We start from the raw sequence: 24,018 nt of genomic DNA, 5'->3' as shown, positions 1-24,018 counted from the left end.
TGTAGTACTGCTACTAAAAACAATATCTTTTCTTTTACAACAAAGGCTATCAGCCCCCCCATCCGCAGCCCATTGGATGGGGGGGGACAGCCTCGGGCTTCACCCCTGGCCCTTGGGTGGCTGGGGGGGGGGGACCCCTTGATTGAAGGGGTCCCCACTCCCCCAGGGTACCCCGGCCAGGGGTGACTAGTTGGATTTTTGATGCCACGGCCGCAGGGCACTATATAAAAGTGACCCCCGGCTGTGGCATTATCTGTCCAGCTAGTGGAGCCCGGTGCTGGTTTTAAAAATACGGGGGACCCCTACTCTTTTTGTCCCCCGTATTTTTGGGACCAGGACCAGGCGCAGAGCCCGATGCTGGTTGCTTAAATATGGGGGAACCCCTGTCATTTTTTCCCCCATATTTTTGCAACCAGGATCGGCTCAAAGAGCCCGAGGCTGGTTATGCTTAGGAGGGGGGACCCCACGCATTTTTTTTTATTATTTTACAGTGTTTAATAAAAAAAATAAAAAAAAATAAACCCCATCACGGATCACACAGATCCGGCCGAGATTGATTGTAAAAAAAGTCGGCAGTGTTTTGCTAATCACTGCCGTAAAAATAGAAAAAAAACCACGAATGACATCGACATCGGAACAAAAGAAAAACCCGAATACGACAGCTTAGTAAATTAGTCGTAATCAATTCAAAAAGTTGCAGTTTTACACTTTCGATGTCATTCGTGATTGAACTTTGACCTGAAACGGGAAAATACGAATCTTAGTAAATTTCCCCCCGTGTGTCCAGTCACTCCTGGGCACAGAATCTAACTGAGGTCTGGAGGAGAGGCATAGAGGGAGGAGCCAGTTCACACCCATTCAAAGTCTTATAGTGTGCCCATGTCTCCTGCGGATCCCGTCTATACCCCATGGTCCTTACGGAGTCCCCAGCATCCTCTAGGACGTATGAGAAATATATAGTAATGCCTCCAGTATAATATAAATATATAGTAATGCCTCCAGTATAATAGAAATGTATAGTGATACCTCCAGTATAATAGAAATATTTAGGAATGCCCCCAATTTAATTACAATATATAGTAATGCCTCCATTATAACAGGAAAATACAGCCACTGTCGCACTGACAAAGTGGGAGGAGCCATCATGCTGCCAAGCATTATGGTCTTGTTGCTTTGTGGCACATTATAATTGTGCTAATGGCAAAGTGTGTGGCAGGTGGTACTGCGTACCCGCCGCCAAATTCTTAAGGGTACTCCGTACCCGAGCGTACCCGCATACTTGTACCACTGATTACAGTGAGCAGCACTGCAAGTCTTTACACAAAGGAGGTCTATGCTGCATGTATGAGAAGGGGAACTGTGGCAGCCTCAGTCCTCTGCTATATCACTTGTCCCCTGCTTCCCCCATTAACTTTGTTTGTGGAAATGTGGCTTCATGTACTGTGTGGTACACGTGCTGCACTGCTTTTAAGTATATTGTACATCATATGATCACTGTTACCCCTAAGGTCAGTAATTAGGAAATTACAATATTCCATAAAGTACATACAGTAGATACAGCGGGACACATCTTGCAGCATAGAGATAGAAGGGTATAGCCTGTAATGTTAATGATACAGAAGGATACAAGCAGCTCTACTGTGGTGTAACGTGTATAAGGGGCTCTACTGTTTGGTGTAATGTTAATTGGTACTATTTTGTGGCCACACCCTAGCCCATGTAACAACACCCCTAATTTTTTTATGTGGGTCTTTGGCGCACACTGTCACTGTTTTTAATATGGGTAGGAGGTGGCACCAGTTCTCTTTCTGGCACAGGGCACCAAACTGTCTAGTTACGGCTCTGATTCTGGACATATTCTGACTTTGGGTCCTAGTCCTACATGTGTAACATTTCTTTGATATAGTGTTGAGTAATCTGTATCAGACAGAGTAACACATTCTGCTGTTTCCAGCACTAATAGAACAAATGCTGCGTTTGATTGCAATAAGCCATCCAGCACACTGAGCGGAGCTGCTGAGCCATTACCTTGCCTCCTTGTTATCTATGATCAGCTGGGTCTCGCTGACTTGCTTGTTATTAACTAACTACACACAGAAGATTCTGCTGCCTATCTGCAACTGCTGGAGTGCAGGATCCTTACATTCACAATGGTCAGTATTACAGCAGTGACATTGTAGGCACTCTGCAGGATTAGCTTTATACTGCACAGTCATCAGTTTCTTCTACGTTGTTTTGCTATTACATACTCTATTATTTATCTTTACTATACTTTACATACACAGTATCTGTTTCATGTTTATTTAAAACATTTTGTTAAATATTATTGAAAGCTTTCCTCAAACCTTGTCTCTGTTACGCTCACAGCACAACGGATAACATTCAGTTAAAAGGGCTAAATTCAGTTAGGAGCGAATTGGGTCTTGCAAGCCATTTTCACTGTGAATACACACTGAATTCAATGGCAAACTCACATTTAAATTCCCCAGCAAATTCCCCTTTTTATGTGCGCATCCCCCTGAGCAGGTGAAATTGTAGGTAAAAATCTTTATTTTAAGGAAAAAATGTCAGAACATAGGGCCTGATTCATGTTTGTAAGTAAAGCAAAAAAACAAGGAATTGGGCAAACCATGTGCAGAGAGATTTATATTTGGGTTTCTAGTGTTTCTGTGCAGGATAATTATGGGCTGCCTTTGCATGTAGCCCACAAATATTAGACAGCTTTATTTTTACACTACAATTTAGATTTCTGTTTGAACACATCCCACCCAAAGTTTATGTGGCATACACACAGCGTGATTTTTGCCTATTTTCTAAGCGGTCTGTCTAGATTGCCTAGAAATGAAGCACGGAATGCTCCATGTGTACCCTCCATAGCGATGGTGATGCGCGGCCCCGCACGTCGCCATCACCCACTCATATCTGTAGCACATGCAGGCAAGATCCAGTCAGATCGCCTAGCATGTGCATAAGAACACTGGTTAGCACAGATCGCTCAGCACATATTGCTGTGTGTATAGCGATGTGTGCTAACTTAGATCTCTTAGCACACAGCACAAGTCGCCCCGTGTGTATGCCCCCTTACTCTCTCTGCACATGTTATGTCTGCCCCACCTGCAGTGCAACATGGTTTTGCCCAGTTGTTTTGCTTTTTTTGCTTTTCTAACAAACATGAATCAGGCTCATAGTGCAAAATCTCTAGCACACCGTTGCCAACCAATGGCCATGGCATGCGGAGGGGTTTAAATAGCATAATTTAGCAAAAAAAACCAAACCCTTTTCATTTGAATTAAATAATGTGAGGCAGGTATGTGGAGATGTTGTATACATAGGAGAAGTGTTTTACAACTTGGAGACGGGAGCTAAAACTTTTTTTCAACTTTTTAAAGCTTTTCTGTGCCTCCAAAAATGGTAACACTTGTTGCCGGTCATTAGGCTTACAATGCTATCCCTGTAATCTGGGACACTCATGGATTACACAGGTTCTGTGGCTGGCTGACTTCAAGTCTGCATTTCACCTGGTTGTAATCTGCCACAGAACCTGTTTAAGGGGATGGTATGGTAAGCCTACCTATAATTTGCCTATCCTTTTTCCAACAATAACAAAAAATGCAAAAATCAGTCATTTACACATTTTAAAAACCTCTATTGCTTCCCTTATGGTCTCTTAATTACTCAGAATAGCATGGAGTTTTGCTACAAGCCCATGGCTGCCAACAGCTCTGCAAGTCCCTGGTAGTCAGAGGGGGCATGGTCAACTCGGGGAGGCTTGGCCACTGCCAGGCCCCCTTCTTACTAGCTGATCTAAAATAAACCCAGAGGGTGCTGGGGGCTCAGGGCAGGCTGGTCAGAAGGGCTGATCCGAAGGTGCACCCCTTCACCCCCTTCCCGCACATTATGCTGGTACAGAGGATTGACTGCTGTTGAAATAGCCTGTACTGGTTAAGAAGAGAGGCAGCAGTCTTTCTCCTAATCTGAAGTGTTGGTGAGTCTGATCTCTTGCATACGCCCACAGCGTTGCCACCCAACATGCTCCTTTCATGCAAGAGAGATCCGGCCAAGATACATTAAACTCGAGATATGGAAAAATGCCCAAATTCGTTTCTGCGCATGCACAGTTTGCTAAAATTCACTATTTGTATCTGGATAAGAAGCTGCATACAATTCAGAATCCGCCCCAAAAAGCATCTCTAAATTCATTACATCTGAAAACACCATATACTGTAAGTGTTTAAGTTTTATGACCGGATCACTTTACTGATCAGAACGATAACTAAATACATGTGTATAAAGCCACAAAGGGGTGCAGAGCCCTACTGTAAAGAAAAATGGTTCTTTTCACTGATGATACAGCTGATGATCACATAATCAAACACACAAAAGATGTTACCACCAGTCATAACCCCACTGATGAAAATGTATTTATCAAGTGGGATGCAGTCGGGATCCTAGCAGTCAGATTACCGACGCTGGAATCCCGACACTAGTCAAAATTTCGACACCGGCATCCTGAGAAGTTACACATCTCGGCATCGGAATCCTGACAACCAGGATGACTAACTTCCTAACACCGCGCCACTGGGGAGGTTAGGGTTAGGCAGCACCCCGGGAGGGGGTGGGTAGGGTTAGGCGGGTGTGGTTCATTAGGTCGACATGCATTAGGTTGACCACTAATGGTCGACATGGTCATTAGGTTGACGTGTACTAGGTCAACATGGAAAAGGGTCAACATGAGTTTTTTGACTGTTTTTGGTGTTGTTTTCTTCGTAAAGTGACGGGGAACACCAATTAGTGCACCATGTCCCTGTGCATGGCTCACTTCACTCGCCATGCTTCAGGCAAGGTGCCTCACTCCGCTACCGCTGCTCTCGGTACAGGTTACCGGCTGAAAGGATTTGCCCTTATATTCTTTAACCCTCGGTGTGATGGCCTCTTAGACGTCTGGAGTGTAAACTTTTAGCCACAAGGTACATGCACAACACAAGCAGTAAAAATTCACACTGTTTATTATGAAGTTAACAAAAGTATATATGACAATGCATATGGGTGTAACTGACATGTCGTTACACTCCCATTGGTTCGTTAATAGTTACCAGGCAGAACAGAAAAAGGCGGATGTCCATATATGGGTTTTCTACAAGTTTCTCAAACATTTAACAAAGTTTTTGTAACACAGTATATTTGGGTAGAAAGAACAAGTTTCATCTGGTATGGAACTGACCTTGGATGCCAGACCCACACAGGCCTGGTATCTGTATGAGAGACAAAGGCACCTAGCACAGGGCAGCACGCATCCATGCAAACACATAAGAGTTCATATAGCATGTTTTAACCCTTCATTAGGGAAGTGTAAATATTCACTTTTACACTGTAACTATTATAAGGAAATTGATCATATAAAAAGTAATATTTACAAAGACAGAAGAGCTAACCCTTCAATCCCCTCTTAGAATCATGATTATTATATGACATGATTCTTGAGTGAGGCTCCTTTCTTGTTCCTCCAGTTCTTGAGATATTGGACATAATCGTCGGGTCCCTCACTATCAGAGGAGGTGACAGGACTGGTGGTTATATCATAGTACATCAGGGCCTTATCAATGCCTTTGGAGGTAAGTTTCTTTCCACAGGGAATTACACAATAAACTATAATGCCTACAAGAATTAAAGTTACAAGTATGAATATGCTTATTTGCACAATACCCTGGTGGGAAGGTTTTTAAATTTCTCCCTGTGGTGGTGTTAGATGTATAACAGGTATAGTTTCCAGGATATATGGTTATGGTGCTTCCTGGGTTGGGATTTTTTGACAATATGGGATATTCCCTTTTCCACATTTCGCACTGACTGTCATTTGTTTTGGTGTCATTGGAAAGGCTGAAAAAAAAACAATTTTCCTGTTCTAGGGGTATATTAAGGGGCACTGTACCTAGGTGGGGCCTAGATTTGCCACAGACATAACAGTTGCTTTTATTGTGTTTGTTAGCACTATACTTCATCCATTCCAACCAAAAATTAATGTCAGGGAAACCAGTTTCAATAGCTAGGGTGTCTTCAAAGGTAGGGTTAGTAATAGCCACCATATCTTTAGAAGTGGCAATATGGGGCTTTAAAGGTTTGTTTTGGGGATATTTGCTATATCTATTTTTTGCAAATGATGGGCCATATTTCCAATCTGCTCCTGTATTCCACCCCACAGCTTCCCAGGAATTACAATTAGATCCATAATATCTAATGTCATAGTACCATTCGTCAGTAACACAAATATATACTGTCTCAGACATTCCTGATTTCCTTTTCTGCTGTATGAAATGTTTGTTGTCAGCAAGTTTAGGGAACATGAAATAATCAAGGATGTATGTGGCTACGTGTGTATTGGAGGAATTGTACCACAAGGTGGGGACCCCATCTGTTTGTGTGATGTCGACTTCACATATTGTGAGGTGAATGAGGGCCAGTAGGGCTATCGAGATAGTCCCCAGGATAGAGATAGGGGGCAGGTTCTTCATCGTTTTCTGTTCTTCTGTCTTCGCTAGGTGGGAGGTCAGGGCTGTCTGCCCCGGTTCGTACCTCACTGGAATCACTTGCTTCCCTCTCTAGGTCTGGTCTAGGAACCTTTTTTACTCGGGATGCATGGATCCAGGTAGGACTTTCCTCTGTCAGGACTGCTGTTCGGGTAACTGCTACGACCTCTGTCTCTGGACCATAGGTGAAGTCTCCTGGGCTCTTGTTCCTGGGGAGCACCTTCACCACGACTCTGTCTCTGACTTTAAAGGGGTGTGTAGGTTCCTGTGGATTCAAAAGGGTTTTTACAAACAACCTCATGTTCAATTTCATTCAGTTTTGTTATCAGGGACCTGACATACTCTTCCCTGATGAGTTCTAGATCTCCTTCCTGTATTACTAGTGGTTTCTTAGCCCAGGGTGTAGGAAAAGGGTCTACCCATTAGTATTTCAAAGGGTGAGTATCCTAGAGTTTTCTGTGGGGTATTCAAGATGCTGGTGTTTAGCTTTATTAGGGTTGTTCCTGAGGCAAGTGATGCATCTGCTAACATACTGGTCCACAAGTGATTTGGCATTAGTAACATAAAAATCATTGGTTAGTAGGAGGAGTGTTGTGGCTTCACCACGGTGACCAACACCACGGCACTGGGCAACGAGCAAAGGGGCACTGGACTGGGGTATACAGGGTTTCCCCTCTTTGCAGATTAATCCTGATTTAGGATTTTTTCTGCAGAATTGGGTAAGTCCAGTCGGAGAAGTCGCAGCAGCTTGAAGTTGAGTGAGCAGATGGACGTTGTCAAGGGAGGGACATGCTCTAGTGAGTGCAATGAGTTCTGCAGCTTGCGCGGACTGATAAGGTATTGGTAGGGTTTCCAACACAGTATCAGGGAGGGTGACAATGGCATAGCCAGCCTGGTATGTATTGTCATTGGGCCTACTACATGAGCCGTCAACAAAAACTATGTCTGCGCCTGGTATGGGAACGGGAGACATGTCAAGTCTGGGAGAAGTTTCAGCTTCAATGGAAGCAGCACAGTCATGTAGGTCGGGTGGTTCATCCTCAGGACCTTTCAAGCCTAAAAGGGCATTGAGAATGGGTGCAGGGCCAGAAGAACTAGCAGTGTACTTGATGGTAAGGGTAGGGTTACTCAAAAGGAGTACTTCATATCCACTAAGGCGTTGTGCTGACATGTGCTGTGTGTGCAAGCCTTTAAGTATTGCCAGGACATCATGTGTGGTGTGGAGTACTGTGATGTGGCCTAAAGTGAGGGTAGTGGCCATTTCTGCAACCATTGCACAGGCTGCCAAAGCCCTGAGGCAGGCAGGCATACCTTGCACAGACACTGGCATGACTTTGGAAAAAAAAATGCCACGGGGCGCAACTTCCCTCCATGAAACTGTGTGAGCACCCCCGCCATGGTTTTACAATTGTCCCTTGCATATAGATGGAAAGGTAGTACATAATTGGGGAGGCCAAGTGCCGGACTTTTTATCAACATACATTTTAAACTTTCATATGCAGTTAACATTTCTTGTGACCATTGTACAGTTTTAGGTTTGTCCTTCAGTGTGGCTTGTCTCAAAATGTTATCATAATAAGAGCAATCAGATATCCACTGTCTGCAGTAATTTACCATACCCAGGAAGGACAGTAGTTCCTTCTGGGTAGTTGGGGTGACCAGGCCCAATACAGACTGTATGCGTTGTGGACTGATTTTCCTCTCTCCCTGAGTGAGCACAAAACCTAAGTAATCAACATGCTTTTTACACCATTGCATTTTTATTTTGGACACCTTGTGTCCACATTCACAAAGCCAGTTTAGTAATGAAACACCATCCTCTCGGCAGGCCTCCTCAGTTTTACTACAGAGCAGCAGATCATCTGCATACTGTAGCAGGACTGAACCATGGTGAGGTTGCCAGGGCCTCAATGTGGCCTGGAGACAACAGGTGCATCAATAATCTGCACCAGGTAAGTTGTTTACCCTCAAAAGAAAAGGCAAAAAGTAATTGTGTCTGTGAATCTACAGGTATGCTGAAAAAAAGGCATTCTTCAAATCAATTACAGAGAAGAACGCAGCATCTGCAGGGATTGCAGAAATGAGTGAGTTTACATCTGGAACAATTGGTGCAATTGGGACAATTAACTGATTGATCGCTCTGAGATTCTGTACAAATCTTATACTGCCATCAGCTTTGGCAACAGGGTTCACAGGAGTACAGTATGGTGATACAATATGTCTGAGAATACCCTGTTGTAAGAATTGCTGTATCATGGGGCGGAGACCTTCTATCTTTTCTGGTGAGAGGGGATACTGCATAGGTCAGAACACAAAACACTGGTTGTTGCACCGCTGTCCACTAAAAAGGGAATTTTACTTCCATTTATAATAAGTGGCAGCAGAGGTGAATCTTTACTATGACGGGAGAGTTGAATAAAGGCTGGGATACCCTCCTCCGGGCCCCGTCAGTGCGCGGGGTCTTTGGAATCTTCCCTGACTGCGGGGCCGGCTCTGTCTGTCAAAGCGTCCGGAGCTCTGATAGGCATGAGTGGGTGGGGAAATGAGTAAGCTTTCTGAGTTAAGCAAAGGTAAGCCAGCGTCATCTGTCCAGCAGTCCTTAAACCTTTTCCAAAACGCAGTAACAGACTATGAAGGTTTCTGTTTACAAGCCACAGCGACAGGCAAAAAAGCACAGGCAAAGGAGCACGGGTTTTAAAGACCTCCTTCATATGTGTATAGCTGCGTCCTTTGCAAGCTTTGCGCAAATAAGATATACAGCCATCGAGGGTAATAGTGGGCTTGGGACAGTGTTTTACTATTATCTAAACTCTGGGTTATTGGTGCTAGGGATAGAGCTAGTGGACGCACCCTCCAGCAGTGAAGTTGGAGGCGATCCCATCTAGTGTGAAAGGGTTACTGCTGCCAAGAGATTTGTGTCTCTGAGCGCAGGATACATTGGAATGCAAAGGGGGGAGGCGAGAGGGATTTTCAAAGATTTACAGTTCTCTGCAGCTTCGCTTCTGTGCTATTGGGAACTGACATTTTTTCTTAAATCTCCATATAGAAAGGGTAATTACTGCCTTCCCGTAGGAATGGGTCCTGTCCTGCTTTCTCTGTCCATCCCGCTAAATTATCCACCCATGGGTTAACTAAGTAATACTCTGAGGTAGAGTTGCGGGCGACATACATCTTGCATGTCTCACCAGGGAGGGGCGGGGGATATGTAGTTTTTTACTCTGACTAGAGCCCATTGTCAGACAGTAATATAAATCAACAGTACAACTTTAAAGGAAAATATCTAAATTTACAACTCTACTATACATGCATCAGCTAACCAGTTAATTAGTCATTGACAATATCACAATATTATCTGTATAGTGAGAACATGAAATCTTTTGACGCGTACGATACTTACATTCGTACAAGATGTCAGAAAAATACAGCGTTTTAGACAGGAAGCAAGAAAAGTGTTTGAGTAAAGATATCTGGCAGACGAAAACTTACCAGCCGTCTGGACCAAATATAAGAACTTATCTCACTACAAACATACAAGAATATAGACGATCAAATCGAGGTATTCTCTACGTTACGTATAGACCCCAGGTCTATTTTTTTTTAAGTATCCCAGATACTGACGTCTTTGGAGAATTGCGCTTGGACCTCGGGTCCTTTCTCAGACGTATCTTTAAGTCCCAGACATTAAAGATTCTATGGTATCCCTGATACCTGTTTTATGCTTTTACATAAAACTTCGTAATATTAAGTCCCGGACTTAAATATTACCTTGTCACGTGTTCCCGGAACACTGACACGGATTCAGCTTCAGTGTATGACCGCAATCCTGTATGGCAAAGACAGACAATAAATTCTCTATCTTACCATTCAGGGACGATCACTGAATTCCGGACATAGCCCCCAGCTGAAAGGATTTGCCCTTATATTCTTTAACCCTCGATGTGATGGCCTCTTAGACGTCTGGAGTGTAAACTTTTAGCCACAAGGTACATGCACAACACAAGCAGTAAAAATTCACACTGTTTATTATGAAGTTAACAAAAGTATATATGACAATGCATATGGGTGTAACTGACATGTCGTTACACTCCCATTGGTTCGTTAATAGTTACCAGGCAGAACAGAAAAAGGCGGATGTCCATATATGGGTTTTCTACAAGTTTCTCAAACATTTAACAAAGTTTTTGTAACACAGTATATTTGGGTAGAAAGAACAAGTTTCATCTGGTATGGAACTGACCTTGGATGCCAGACCCACACAGGCCTGGTATCTGTATGAGAGACAAAGGCACCTAGCACAGGGCAGCACGCATCCATGCAAACACATAAGAGTTCATATAGCATGTTTTAACCCTTCATTAGGGAAGTGTAAATATTCACTTTTACACTGTAACTATTATAAGGAAATTGATCATATAAAAAGTAATATTTACAAAGACAGAAGAGCTAACCCTTCAGTTCCCAATTGTAGTCCACGTGGATCGTAAAGTAAGAAAAAGGTCAACAAATTTAAAAAAATGTGAAACTCATGTCGACCTTTTTCCATGTCGACCTAATACATGTCGACCTAATAACCGCCATCCGGGTTAGGCACCCACCTCCGAGGGTTAGGGTTAGGCTGTGGGCCAGGAGGGTTAGGTTTAGGCACTGATGGGGGGAAGGTTAGGGTTAGGCACTAAGGGTATGGAGGGATAGGGGAGAGGGTCTAGCACCCCTTACTCATTCCTGTCAATCAACGAGATTTGTTTCTTAATTTTTATTTATTTTTTTCATTGCAGAGGATAAAAAAAAAATAACCTCAGACCCAACACCATGAGAAGGTTTCTGGACAGTAAATGGGCCCATAGATCTGAATCACTAGCTACAGGAAGGGAAACTATTATTAGACAGGGAAAAAGTATAGATGGCATGAACCCATCAATGGTTTCACCTATTGTTGGATATCCTAGCTTGATATATATCTCTTTCTGCAGGTCAGTCGGGGTGGGTTAAGTTCTGTTCTTCTTGCATTGGCTGAATCAAAAAAGTATCTGATTCTATGCCATCGATGGTGGAGAATCTCTTTTTTCCACCATCAATGGTAAACCCATTAATGGTTGTTAACCATTGTTCATGGCTATCCCTAGGATGGCTAACCAGTTATATAATCATCACTGTGTTGCACCTACTTGGTCTGACAACATTGAGATTGCTAGAATGTCCAGTGTGGATGACAGACAAATCTTGAAACCCTGCATCCACCAACTCGTACAGTATAAGTTGCTTATATGTTTACCAAGTTTAATTTATTCTTTAAAGGTAAAACTGTCTGGAGATATTTTCAACCGATTTTTAAATATATTCAAGGTTGGCCACACATACTCTGCTTAGCTGTATGATAGCTCCCACTGGCATAAATGAAAAGGGCACTCACTTGTATTGAAGAAAAAGTAAGGTTTTAAAGCCAAATTTACATGATCCAGAGTAAGGTCATAATGATCCAAAAGGTCAGATGATCAACGTTTTGGTACAGTTATCGTGGTAGATGTATCAAAGCTTGTAGAGAGACAAAGTGCCAGCCAATCAGCTCCTAATTGTCACTTCCCCGCTTTAAAAAAAAAAAGACAGTTAGAAGCTGATTGGCGGAGATGGTGATACCAACCAGTGTACCTTTTGTATAATTAACAAGTATAATTAACATCACAGCAGCAGCACTGGACAAAGCGTAGTCACCCCTATACACGCTTTTTATACCTTCATCTAACTATTAACCAAGGAAACCTGGCATCCAGTATTGCAACTTTCACAATAGTAATTTAGGATTTCTCCCACTGTATAATTACATCCCTTGGTCTTGGTCCAGGATATTGTACTTGTACTAATGCCACATGGTTCATTTGGGGCTCAGTCACGTGGTGAGATGTGAACATGCCATCCTTTTCTCTCTTGTAGGTCTCCATTTGGTCGTAGGGCCTAATTCAGTTATGTACGAAAACCTGATGTTTTTAGACCTGTGCATGGGCAGATCTGGGGCTGCAATGATGCCACAGCATGAGCAAAGGGCTGCTGGCGTTTTGGGATGGCCACCGGCAGTGTTACAGAACATGGGGGCATGTCGGCCATATTTTCTGGACGTGCTGAAGCCATTGGCTGCATCCTTTGACACAGCGTCACTGGCTTCAGCAGCGTGAGTTTCCCAGCAATCCTGAGTAACCTGATGGTTACTCAGGTGACCATTGTGCACACAGATGATCCCATACTGCGTCCTCGGACTCAGCTGCCGATAAGAGAAGCCGGCAGGAGGTGTCTATTTACACAAGACTCCTCCTATGGTATTATTATATTATCACACAGCCAATGTGTACAAAGATGCAGCAGCGGTGAGAACTGCGTCCATCTCTGAATCAGGCCTGCACTGTAAAAATTAGGAACTCAAAATAAATGAAAAGACTGAAGGAACTATTATTAGATAAAATAACAGATGTGATTTTAAAATCCCTTAAATTCTCTGATCTCTATCCAATAGGAAGCCTTCAGCTGATTTCAAGTAAAGATTTATGGTTGCCAATTTGATTTCAAAAGGGTGGTGGTTCTAGACAATGTACATATATCCCTCTCACACCAGCAGATGGTGATGCAGTTTTGTCTTTAGACGGCTGGGCTGCCAGTCACTATTGTGTGATTCATTTTCTAGATTTACAGTACCTAGAGAAAATAGAAGCACCAAGTACAACTGTAAGCATAACACAGACATTGATGATTAATTTGCACAGTAGAATATCTATTGTTACTTTTGTATTAAAAGTTTAAACTTTTATCCACGCTGTAAAACTCATGAATTCCATTCACCAAAGTATTAGCATTCAGATAAGAATAGGTTTAAAAAAGTTAGTTGGAAAACCACCAGTTGCCATCAACAATATAAATGTATTTGCTTTGAAATGTTGTCGCTGTACATAAAAACTATTACATTGATATTTCTCTTACGTCCTAGAGGATACTGGGGTTCCATTTAGTACCATGGGGTATAGATGGGTCCACTAGGAGCCATGGGCACTTTAAGAATTTGATAGTGTGGGCTGGCTCCTACCTCTATGCCCCTCCCACCAGACTAAGTTTAGAAAATGTGCGCGGAGGAGCCTTATGTAAGCACCTGAATAGTTTTCTGCATTTATTTTTCTGTTTGTTATTTTCAGGCAGGTCTGGGTGGCACCAGCCTGCCTGCTTCGTAGGACTTAGGCTGGGGAATGGCCCAACCCCACTAAGGGTTAATGGTCCCGTTCCCCGCTGACAGGACACTAGCTCTGAGGGAACTATTTGCAAGCCCCACCACAGCGAGCGTACATTCCCGCAGCACGCAGCCACCCCTAACAAAGCCAGAAGAAAGAAGAGTGGTGAGTACTAAGCCGTTGTCCCGGTTAGCGGGTTGCCGCCCATTATGACGGCATGAGGGTACGGAGACGCACGTCTTCTCACTGCAGTGGATTGCGTCTCCAGACTCTGTACACAACTGCATCTCAGTGCCCACACTGGCAAACACAGCCTTAAAACGGATCTATCTCCATTTTAAGCACAAATTTACCTCAGCCAGTATAAAAAAAGGAAGACCACGCGCCATTGAAGGGGCGGGTCTTCACTATGAGAGCATCCAGCAGCTCACTAGCGCCATTTTCCCTCTGCAATGACCACAGACGCTGCCTGACAGGGACATGCAGCACCTCTGGTGTGACTCCAGATTACCTCAGCGGTACAAGGGGGTCATAGCAAGGGGGGAGCAATTATTAGTGTACTAGGTCCCCAATCTGGGTACTTGGTTTGCGACCCGGCTAAGCTTGGCATTAGCAATAAGGGCGCTGTGTGCTGGCTCCAAGCTCTGTGTCTCCCTGGAAGGGATCTTTGTGGGTTAATTGTGCTTTTAACCTTTCCTTTGTATGAGTGCTGTCACATTTACAATATGTCAGGCAAAGAGTGTGTGCAGAGTGTTCCTCTTCCCCAGGGAGCTCACTACTATGTACTCGGTGTAGTGCACCTTCTCAGGCTAGCGTGAATGAACCAGCATGGCTGGATTCCATAAAAGCAAAGATTTCCAATATATCTAATAAATTGTCCCGCCATAAGAAAGAGATGCAATACTTAAGACAGTCTGTGGATGAGATTATGAATAGAGACTCAGTCCCCAAACAAGCGTCTCAGTCCCTTGCCATTTGTCCGCAAAAACGAACTCTAGCCCATAGCCTGCAGTCTGACTCTGACACTGAGGGGTCAGACATGGAGGTGGATTCAGAAGTGGGGGGACGCTGCCCTGTAACAGGTAATAGAGGCTCTTATAAAAGCTATCAGAGATGTTCTGCAAATACCTGATAAAGTGGCAGAGGAGTATGAAGAATCTTATTTTAATGTAAAAAAAGAAATCCTCAGTCACTTTTCCTGTGTCAAAGGAATTGAATACCCTGTTTGAAGAACAGTGGGTTATTCCTGATAAGAAATTTAAAATCCCTAAAGGTTATTCTCATCCTTTTCCTCTTGAGGATAGGGAAAAATGGGAAAATCCACAGATAGTGGATGCCTCAGTGTCTAGGTTATCGCGGCTGATCGTAAAATTGAGACTACACTCAAATCCTTGTACTCAGCTGCTGGTGTGGCCCAAAGCCCCACTATAGCCTGTGCGTGGATTACTAAAGCCATTGCTAGATGGTCAGGTAACCTAATTGAGGTGTTGGATTCCTTATCTAGGGGGGAGATTTGAGAAGTGGATTTGCTTAATGCACGCATCACGGCTGTGGCAGTGTCAGCACGCAGGGGCTTATGGTTACACCAGTGGACTGCGGGCACGGACTCCAGGAAAGGCGTGGAAGGCCTACCCTTCACAGGAGAGGCCTTATTTGGAGACAAACTAGACAAATGGATCTCCAAAGCTACTGCGGGTAAGTCCACATATCTTTCTTCTGCAGCTCCTCCAACCAGGAAGACCTACTCAGGATCTACTATACAGTCCTTTTGGACTGCCAAGTTTAAGGGCAAAGCCAGAGGATCTTCTACAGCCAACAGAGGCGCTAGAGGTACATCATGCAAACCAGCAACTGCTGGTTCTCAGGAACAGAGCTCCAACTCTGCTTCCTCAACGCCTTCAGCATGACGATGGACCGCTATGCTTGGAAGACTGGCAGGTGGGAGCCCGACTAAAAAATTTCAGTCACATCTGGACAACATCATGCCAGAATCCCTGGGTCATAGATTTTATTTCCCAGGGTTACAGACTGGAGTTTCAGGAGCTCCCACCTCACAGATTCTTCAAATCAGGCTTACCAGTTTCACAGGAGGCACGTATAACCTTACAGGATGCCACTCAAAAACTGATACGAACGCAGATCATTGTTCCAGTTCCACCTCATCTCCAAAACAAGGGATATTATTCCAACTTGTTTGTGGTACTGTAGATTCAGAATCAGTACGGCCGATTCCGAATCTAAAATCATTGAACCCGTACTTACAGGTGTTCAATTCCAAGATGGTGTCTCTGAGAGCGGTGATCTCAGGTCTGGAGTAGGGGGAATTCCTACTGTCTCTGGATATCAAGTATACGTACCTTCACATTCCGATCTAGCCGCCTCACCAGGCTTATCTATGATTTGCACTGCAGGACTGTCACTGCCAGTTCCAAGCCCTGCCTTTTGGTCTCTCCAAAGCACCGAGGGTGTTCACCAAGGTGATGGCTTTGATGTTTTTCCTTCGCAAGAAGTATACAATTCCGTACCTGGACGATCTGATGAAGGCTCGGTCCAGGGAGAGGTTGTTGAACAGCATTGGCCTCACAACCAAACTACTCCTGGTTCATGGCTGGATTCTAAATCTTCAGAAATCTCACTTAGAGCCAACTCTGAGGCTCCCATTTCTGGGAATGATACTGGACACACAGTCGCAGACAGTTTTTCTTTCGTTGAAAAAGACATTGGTAATCCAGTCGATGTTTCGGGGATGTCCAGAAGCCAACCCGGATATCGTTGCACCTATGCATTCGCCTTCTGAAAAAGGTGGTGGCCTTTTTCGAGGCTCTTCAGTACGGAAGGTTTCATGCACGACCCTTCCAGCTCGATCTGATGGACAAATGATCCGGATCACATCTTCACATGCATCAGCGGATCCGTCTGTCGCCAAAGGCTAGGATCTCCCTTCTGTGGTGGCTACAAACTTCTCACCTGATCGAGGGCCGACAGTTCGGGATTCAAAATTGGATTCTACTAACCACGGACCCGAGCCTCAGAGGTTGGGGAGCAGTCACCCAGGGGGTGCAGTTTCAAAGAAAATGGTCAAGTCAGGAAGTCGTCCTTCCAATCAACATTTGGGAAACTGGGATGCAGACTTTCTCAGCAGACACGACCTACACCCGGGGGAATGGGGCCTTCACCCGGAGGTTTTCAGGTGCTTGACAAGTCGATGGGGATGTCCTCAGATCGACATGATGGCCTCTCATCTCCACAAGAAGCTCAAGCGGTATTCCAGGTCGAGAGATCCACAGGCAGTGGCAGTGGACACTCTGACGACTCCATGGGTCTATCAGATGATGTATGTGTTTCCTCCACTTCCTTTAATCCCAAGAATTCTGGAAAATAAAAAGGGAACAGGTTCAAGCACTTCTGATTGCTCCGGACTGGCCAGGAAGGGCCTGGTACGCGGACCCCCTGGGGATGCTCCTCGATGTTCCGTGGCCTCTACCTCTTTGCGAGGATCTTCTGCAACAGGGTCCGTTTTTCTATCAAGACTTACCACGGCTACGTTTGATGGCATGGTAGTTGAGCGGCTGATTCTTGCAAGGAAGGGCATCCCTGACAAAGTCATCCCGGCTATGGGGGTCATTCCGACCCGATCGCACACTGCATTTTTTCGCAGCCTTGCGATCGGGTCCAAACTGCGCATGTGCTGCGGCCGCAATGCACAGGCGCATCACTGCCCGGCGACGAGGGCCGCCGGGCCGCGATGAAACTAATGAAGATCGGGATCGCAGCGCCAAACGCAAGACGATTGACAGCAGGAAGGCATTCCTGGGTGGCAACTGACCATTTTCTGGGAGTGTCAAGGAAAACACAGGTGTGTCCAGGCGTTTGCAGGGCGGGTGTCTGACGTCCGTTCCGGGACCTGACAGGCTGAAGTGATCGCAGTGGCTGAGTAAGTTCAGAGCTACTCAGAAACTGCACAAAACTTTTCGGTGCGATCGGACACTTGCTAAGCTAAAATACACTCCCCCATAGGCGGCGACTATCTGATCGCACGGGCTGCAAAATTTGCAGCATGCGATCAACTCTGAATGACCCACTATGAATCAAGCCAGGAAGGGGGTAACGTCTAAACATTACCACCGAATTCGGAAGAAATACGTCTCTTGGTGTGAGAGCAGAAAATATTTTGCCGTGGAATTTCATCTGGGACATTTCCTGTTTTCTGCAGTCGGGAGTGGATGTAGGCCTACGTCTGGGCTCCATAAAAGTCCAGATTTCGGCCTTGTCCATTTTCTTTCAGAAACAATTGGCTTCTCTCCCTGAGGTCCAGACGTTCTTGAACGGTGTTCTGCACATCCAACCTCCCTTTATGCCTCCTACGGCACCTTGGGATCTCAACTTGGTGCTGCAGTTCCTCCATTCGGTCTGGTTTGAACCTTTACATGAGGTTGACATAAAGACCGTCACACTGTTGGCCTTGGCCTCAGCAAGACGTGTATCGGAGCTAGGGGCGTTGTCTCGCATGAGTCCCTACTTAATTTTCCATGAGGACAGAGCTGAACTCAGAACTCATCAGCAATTTCTTCCTAGGGTGGTGTCTGCTTTTCACATCATCCAACCTCTTGTGGTTACGGCTGTGAAGGACATCTCTGCTACTTCAGTCTTTTGATGTTGTGAGGGCTTTGAAGGTTTATGTAAAGAGGACAGCTTGTCACAGGAAATCCGACTTGCTGTTCGTTCTCTATGATCCCAATAAGATTGGGTGTCTTTCTGAGCAGTCCATTGCACGCTGGATCAGGCTCACTATCATGCATGCTTATTCCATGGCAGGTTTGCCGGTTCCGAAATCTGTTCAGGCCCACTCGACTAGGTCGGTTGGTTCTTCTTGGGCGGCTGCCTGGGGTGTCTCGGCTTTACAGCTCTGCTGAGCATCTCCTTGGTCAGGTTCGAGCATGTTTGCTAAGTTTTACAAGTTCGATACTTTGGCCTCTGACGACCTTCAGTTTGGTCAATCAGTTCTGCAGGAACCTCCGCACTCTCCCAACCGGTTTGGGAGCTTTGGTACTTCCCCATGGTACTAAATGGAACCCCAGTATCCTCTAGGACGTAAGAGAAAATAGGATTTTAATTACCTACCGGTAAATCCTTTTCTCGTCGTCTGTAGAGGATACTGGGCGACCGCCCGGTGCTTCGTTATTCCTGCACTGTTACTTGGTTAAGTATTGTTGTATAGTTCAGCTGTTGCTGTTCCTGTTTCAAGTTTGGTTAGCATGGCTTTCCTCTTGTTTGTGTGTGCTGGTTTGTAATCTCACCACTATCCTTATCCTTCTCTCAAAGTATGTCCGTCTCCTCGGGCACAGTTTGAGTCTGGTAGGAGGGGCATAGAGGGAGGAGCCAGCCCACTCTATCAAATTCTTAAAGTGCCCATGGCTCCTAGTGTACCCGTCTATACCCCATGGTACTAAATGGAACCCCAGTATCCTCTACGGATTACGAGAAAAGGATTTACCTGAAGGTAATTAAAATCCTATTTCTCCGGCAGGGTCCACAGGATAACATTGGGATATGATGGTGCGACAGCGTATTGGCACCAAACGATAACAAGCTTTCTGGCCTCCCAGGATGCAATGGGCTCGTCCATATAATCCTACCCACCAACTCGGTCAAATCAGTTTGTTTGTTTGTTTGGTGCGGCAGGAGCCGGACCATAGTCACAGGGCTGCTGTGTTTGGCAGCCCTAAGCTTTATTAATTTATTTTTATAGTCTTACTATGTTTTCTGAGTGATCTTTCTGAACAGCGTCTTACACGCATATTGGAAAGAGTCGCTCTAACAACTCTCCGCCGGGTCGCAACAACGCTTACCCACAGTACAAGTGCTTTCTCGACGGGCGTCTGTGTCGGATGTAACTAGCAGGTCCAGCAGACGTTACCAGGCTGTGGCTGGAGCACGGGGAGAAGGTAAAGCATCGGTTCCACTTAGAAGGGGAATACGGACACAGCCGCACTGATTTGGAAGGAGACTACTAAACAGCAGCTGGCACGCCACCACCACGGGTGCTCCAGCGCTAGACTTTAGGAATCATAAGCACCAGGATTAGTTTGAGGCTGCGATCCCTAGGGCTGATGTCAGCAGTGGGGAGTCAGACGCTCTCCTGGTCGCCCCTCCCCCAAGTTCATGACCAGTTACCATGCGTCTCCCGCTATGAACTGATTTCCTCACTTCCGTCTCAGACGCTACCACGAGGGGACTCTGTCGCAGCATAGGCTGCTGCGTCTATATACACTAAAGTTTACCACTAAGAGACCAGTTCGCAGTCATGAGCGTCTGCATGTACCAGCGTTCATTGAGCGTCTGTGTCCACTAAAAGTTACCGGAGCGGCAGTGTACACTAGTAGCGTCTGGATCCACTCAGCGGTTACTAACGTATTGATCGATCCTGGAAGTGAGGTGAGTCTCCCTATATCTTACTCTACGGAGTAAGGGTTATACAGCACTAAATTTCTATCTACTTTTGTTAGTATGAATAGTTACATTTAGTGCCTATTGCATATGAGTTTTGTACAATACTGTGGTTTTCTCCGCAATTGCGTCTGAATACATTAAAATAACTGTATAGAACAGAATACAGTAAATGTACTCCTACATACTTGAAATGTGTTCGTAGTTGATAATATGCTCATATGACAAATAATAGGATTTTAGTACCTACCGGTAAATCCTTTTCTCCTAGTCCGTAGAGGATGCTGGGGACTCCAAAAGGACCATGGGGTATAGACGGATCCGCAGGAGCTTGGGCACACTATAAAGACTTAAACTGGGTGTGAACTGGCTCCTCCCTCTATGCCCCTCCCCCAGACCTCAGTTAGAAAACTGTGCCCAGGAGAGACGGAAATTTAGAGGAAAGAATTTATAATTTAAACGCCGTGAGTGTCATACCAGCTCACACCAAGAACATACCGCAAGACATGGCCTTCAATAGAATACCAGCCCACGGTATGAAAACCATCCAGCCATACGCTGAGAGAATATGTAACACAACCTGTGTGTCAACCCAACCAATAATAATAATAAACCACATGCCATAGCAAGAACAACGTCCGCGAAAGCCTGACCGAGAAGAAACACCACAAAGTGCAACTAAAATCAATAACTGCAGACACAGTACGCACTGGGACGGGCGCCCAGCATCCTCTACGGACTAGGAGAAAAGGATTTACCGGTAGGTACTAAAATCCTATTTTCTCTTACGTCCTAGAGGATGCTGGGGACTCCAAAAGGACCATGGGGTCTATACCAAAGCTCCAGAACGGGCGGGAGAGTGCGGACGACTCTGCAGCACCGATTGAGCAAACATGAGGTCCCCATCATCCAGGGTATCAAACATGTAGAGCTTAGCCCAGGTGTTTGAAACCCGAGTAATTAGCCGCTCGGCAAAGTTAACCTGCCGAGACACCTCGTGCATCCGCCCAAGGAGAGTCCATCTTCCTAGTAGAATGGGTCTCCCCCAACTCCGGTAACGGCAATCCAGCCGTAGAACCAGTACACCGAATCGCATCACAGATCCAGCGTATAACGTACTGCAGAGATGCAGGCGCCCCAAGCACGCTGAGATCATACCGGACAAACGGAGCCTCTGTTACCCCAAACTGAGCCCAATTGGCGACATAAATCTTCAAAGCCCTGACTACATCGAGAGACATTGAATCAGCCAATGCTGAAATTACCACAGGCATCAAACTAGGCATGATTTTGATAAACCCTGCAAACCCTTTTCGGCAGAACTACTATCCGAGTTCTCAATTCTATTCACTTGGAAGATCAAACAGGGGCTCTTGTGAGACAAAGCCGCTACTTCCGACATACGCCTTGCGGTCGCCCAAAAATCAAAAGCATGACCACTCTCCAAGAGAGAATTTTGAACACAACCTTTAATAAAGGTCCCAATCAGTGAGACACAAGAACGCAACACCACGTCAAGAGCCCATTGTGCCAATGGGACACAAATGGAGGTTGGGTGTGCAGTACTCCTTTCACGAAAGTCTGAACTTCCGGAAAGGTGGGAAATTCTTCTTCCTTTTTTTTTTTTTTTTTTTTTTTAAAGAAAATTTACAAGGCCAAAACTGCCCTGAAACGGAGCCTAACTGTAGGCCCGCATCCACACTTGCTTGCAAAGAATGGAGAAGAACGACTCAGCTGAAAATCCACCGTAGAAAGCTTCTTAGATTTACACCAAGACACATATTTACGCCAAATACGGTGTGAAGTCTTTGCCGTTACTTCATTTTTAGCCTGAAGCAGTGTGGAAATTACCTCACTTGGAATACCCGATCGGACTAGGATATGGCGTTCAACCGCCACGCCATCAAACGCAGCTGCGGTAAGTCCTGAAACACGCCCGGATCTTGCTGTAACAGTTCCTCCCGTAGAGGAAGAGGCCAGGGATCTTCTTTGAATAAATCTTGAAGAACTGGATACCAAGCCCTCCTTGGCTAGACCGGAACAATGAGGATCGCCAGAACATCTGTTCTTCTTGCGTTTATCACCTTCAGCAGAGTTAAAACGGAGGGGACACATAGACCGACTGAAAACACCCAAGGTGTCACGTGGGCGTCCACTGCTATAGCTTGAGAGTCTCTTGACCTGGAACCATATTCCTGGGGTCTCTCGTTGAGGCGAGACGCCAACATGTCCAATTGAGGCACTCTTCAAAGACTTGTCACTTCTGTAAAACTTCTCGATGAAGACAGTATTTCTCCCGGATGGAGAGCGCGTCTGCAAAGGAAATCAATTTCTCCGTCGTTTACGTCCGGAACTAAGACTGCTAATATAACGTTTACCAATCTTTCCACTCAGCGGAAAACTAGTTCAGCTTTTGCCATTGTCGCTTTTCTCCTTGTTCCGCCCTAGCGGCTTACTTACGCCACTGCTGTCAAGTCGTCCGACAGAATTAATACGGGCAGATCACGAAGAATATGTTAGGTGAAAATAGCTCTTACTTCAAGAAAGCTCAGTGTAGACTAGCTTCACAGCTTTACCTTTTCCTCTGGAAATACTTCCCATGCAAGGACTGCTCCCCAGCCTCGGAGATCTGCATACATGGACACCAGGATCTAATCCTGGATCCCGAACCTTCGTCCCTCTAGGAGGTGAGAACTGAGCAGACGCCACAGGAGCGATATCCTGGCCATTAGAATTATATTCCGGTGCATGTGCCGGTGAGACCCAGACCACATTCCCAACAGGTCCCGTGAAAACCACTCTGGCAATTGACCTGCTCACCAAAAAGGCCTCTTAGGCCGCACCCAACTTCTTCATCAACGGAACATATAGATGGATTGGCACTGCAAATCTGATCCGACTCAGGATCCCCAGACCTCTTTCCACAGGAAAACACAGAACCTCAACCGTTCAGTATCTACCCTGATACCACCTCCGACATCTGCGTCGTTGGGAACAACAGTCCTTCCCTGTGTTGAAGAACAGTCAGAGAAAAAAAACAACGATTTGCACCACTTGTCTCTTGACCTCGCCTCAATCAGGTGAACATCTCAGTACAGAATAACAATGGCTCTTACTATTGAAAGAAAACCATCATACTACCATCAACCCAGTGAAATGGCAAAGACCATGCTGGCTATCCCTCCAGGTAATCTGAATGCGTAGAACAACGCATGTAAAATTTTTTTTTTTTTTTTTAATAACCGGGACAGGAGGACAAGGCCCTGAACCTGACGCACCTCTGGTGTGGCGTCGCGTATTACCTCCCCTCCCAGAGGGAAAACGGTAAGATCTATCAGAAAATCAGTGAGGGGAAACATCTGTAACTCCAGACAGTCCCCCTCTGGGTTCTATAACTAACTCACGGGTCCTGGTCTATTCCCGGACTAACTGAAAGGTAGCAGACGAGTCCCCACCGGAGTGGGGTCCAGGCAGGTAGACTCGGCACCATGTGGTGGATGTGTGAGAAACCGAAAACTACATCTGCTTCTGCAAACCTGACAAGGCTGCAGAACACTTGCCTTTTCACTTTCCATCTGCACAGAAAAGGAAAAAAGAACGGTATTGAACTAGTTAAAGGTACTGCATCCCACAAAGGAATGCGTCACCAACTGTTGTGAGGGAATCTAACTCACTAAGTTAGATTTACCTGCAGTATCCGCCGAGATTGTCTGAACTAAGGCATCCCCAAACAGCGGCACACCGCCCCAGGGAAACAACTCCAGTATCTCTCGGAGTCGGCCTCAGTATTTCCCCGGTCACCTCCTGTATACTCACTGCAGCCTGCCGCGATGTATAGAGAA

The 24,018-nt window shown here is 45.4% G+C and overlaps 1 protein-coding gene across 2 annotated transcripts in view; it reads left to right on the top strand.

The window, feature by feature from the left end:
* The first annotated feature begins 2,023 nt into the window (after positions 1-2,023).
* The window catches only part of REX1BD (required for excision 1-B domain containing), a 157,928-nt gene continuing 135,933 nt past the window's right edge, over positions 2,024-24,018 (top strand). The window contains exons 1-2 of one of the 2 annotated variants that reach the window (XM_063914726.1): positions 2,024-2,153; positions 5,508-5,612. In XM_063914726.1, the coding sequence (XP_063770796.1) occupies positions 5,601-5,612 (12 nt within the window). In that variant the 5' untranslated portion in view covers positions 2,024-2,153; positions 5,508-5,600. The remainder of the gene's footprint in view (positions 2,154-5,507; positions 5,613-24,018) is intronic. The other variant, XM_063914728.1, reaches the window with a different exon arrangement.

The sequence above is a fragment of the Pseudophryne corroboree genome, chromosome 1 (genome assembly GCF_028390025.1).
Source record: "Pseudophryne corroboree isolate aPseCor3 chromosome 1, aPseCor3.hap2, whole genome shotgun sequence".
NCBI classification, from domain to species: domain Eukaryota; kingdom Metazoa; phylum Chordata; class Amphibia; order Anura; family Myobatrachidae; genus Pseudophryne; species Pseudophryne corroboree.
Note: the sequence above shows the minus strand (reverse complement) of the source record. Positions and strands in the feature narration are given on the sequence as shown.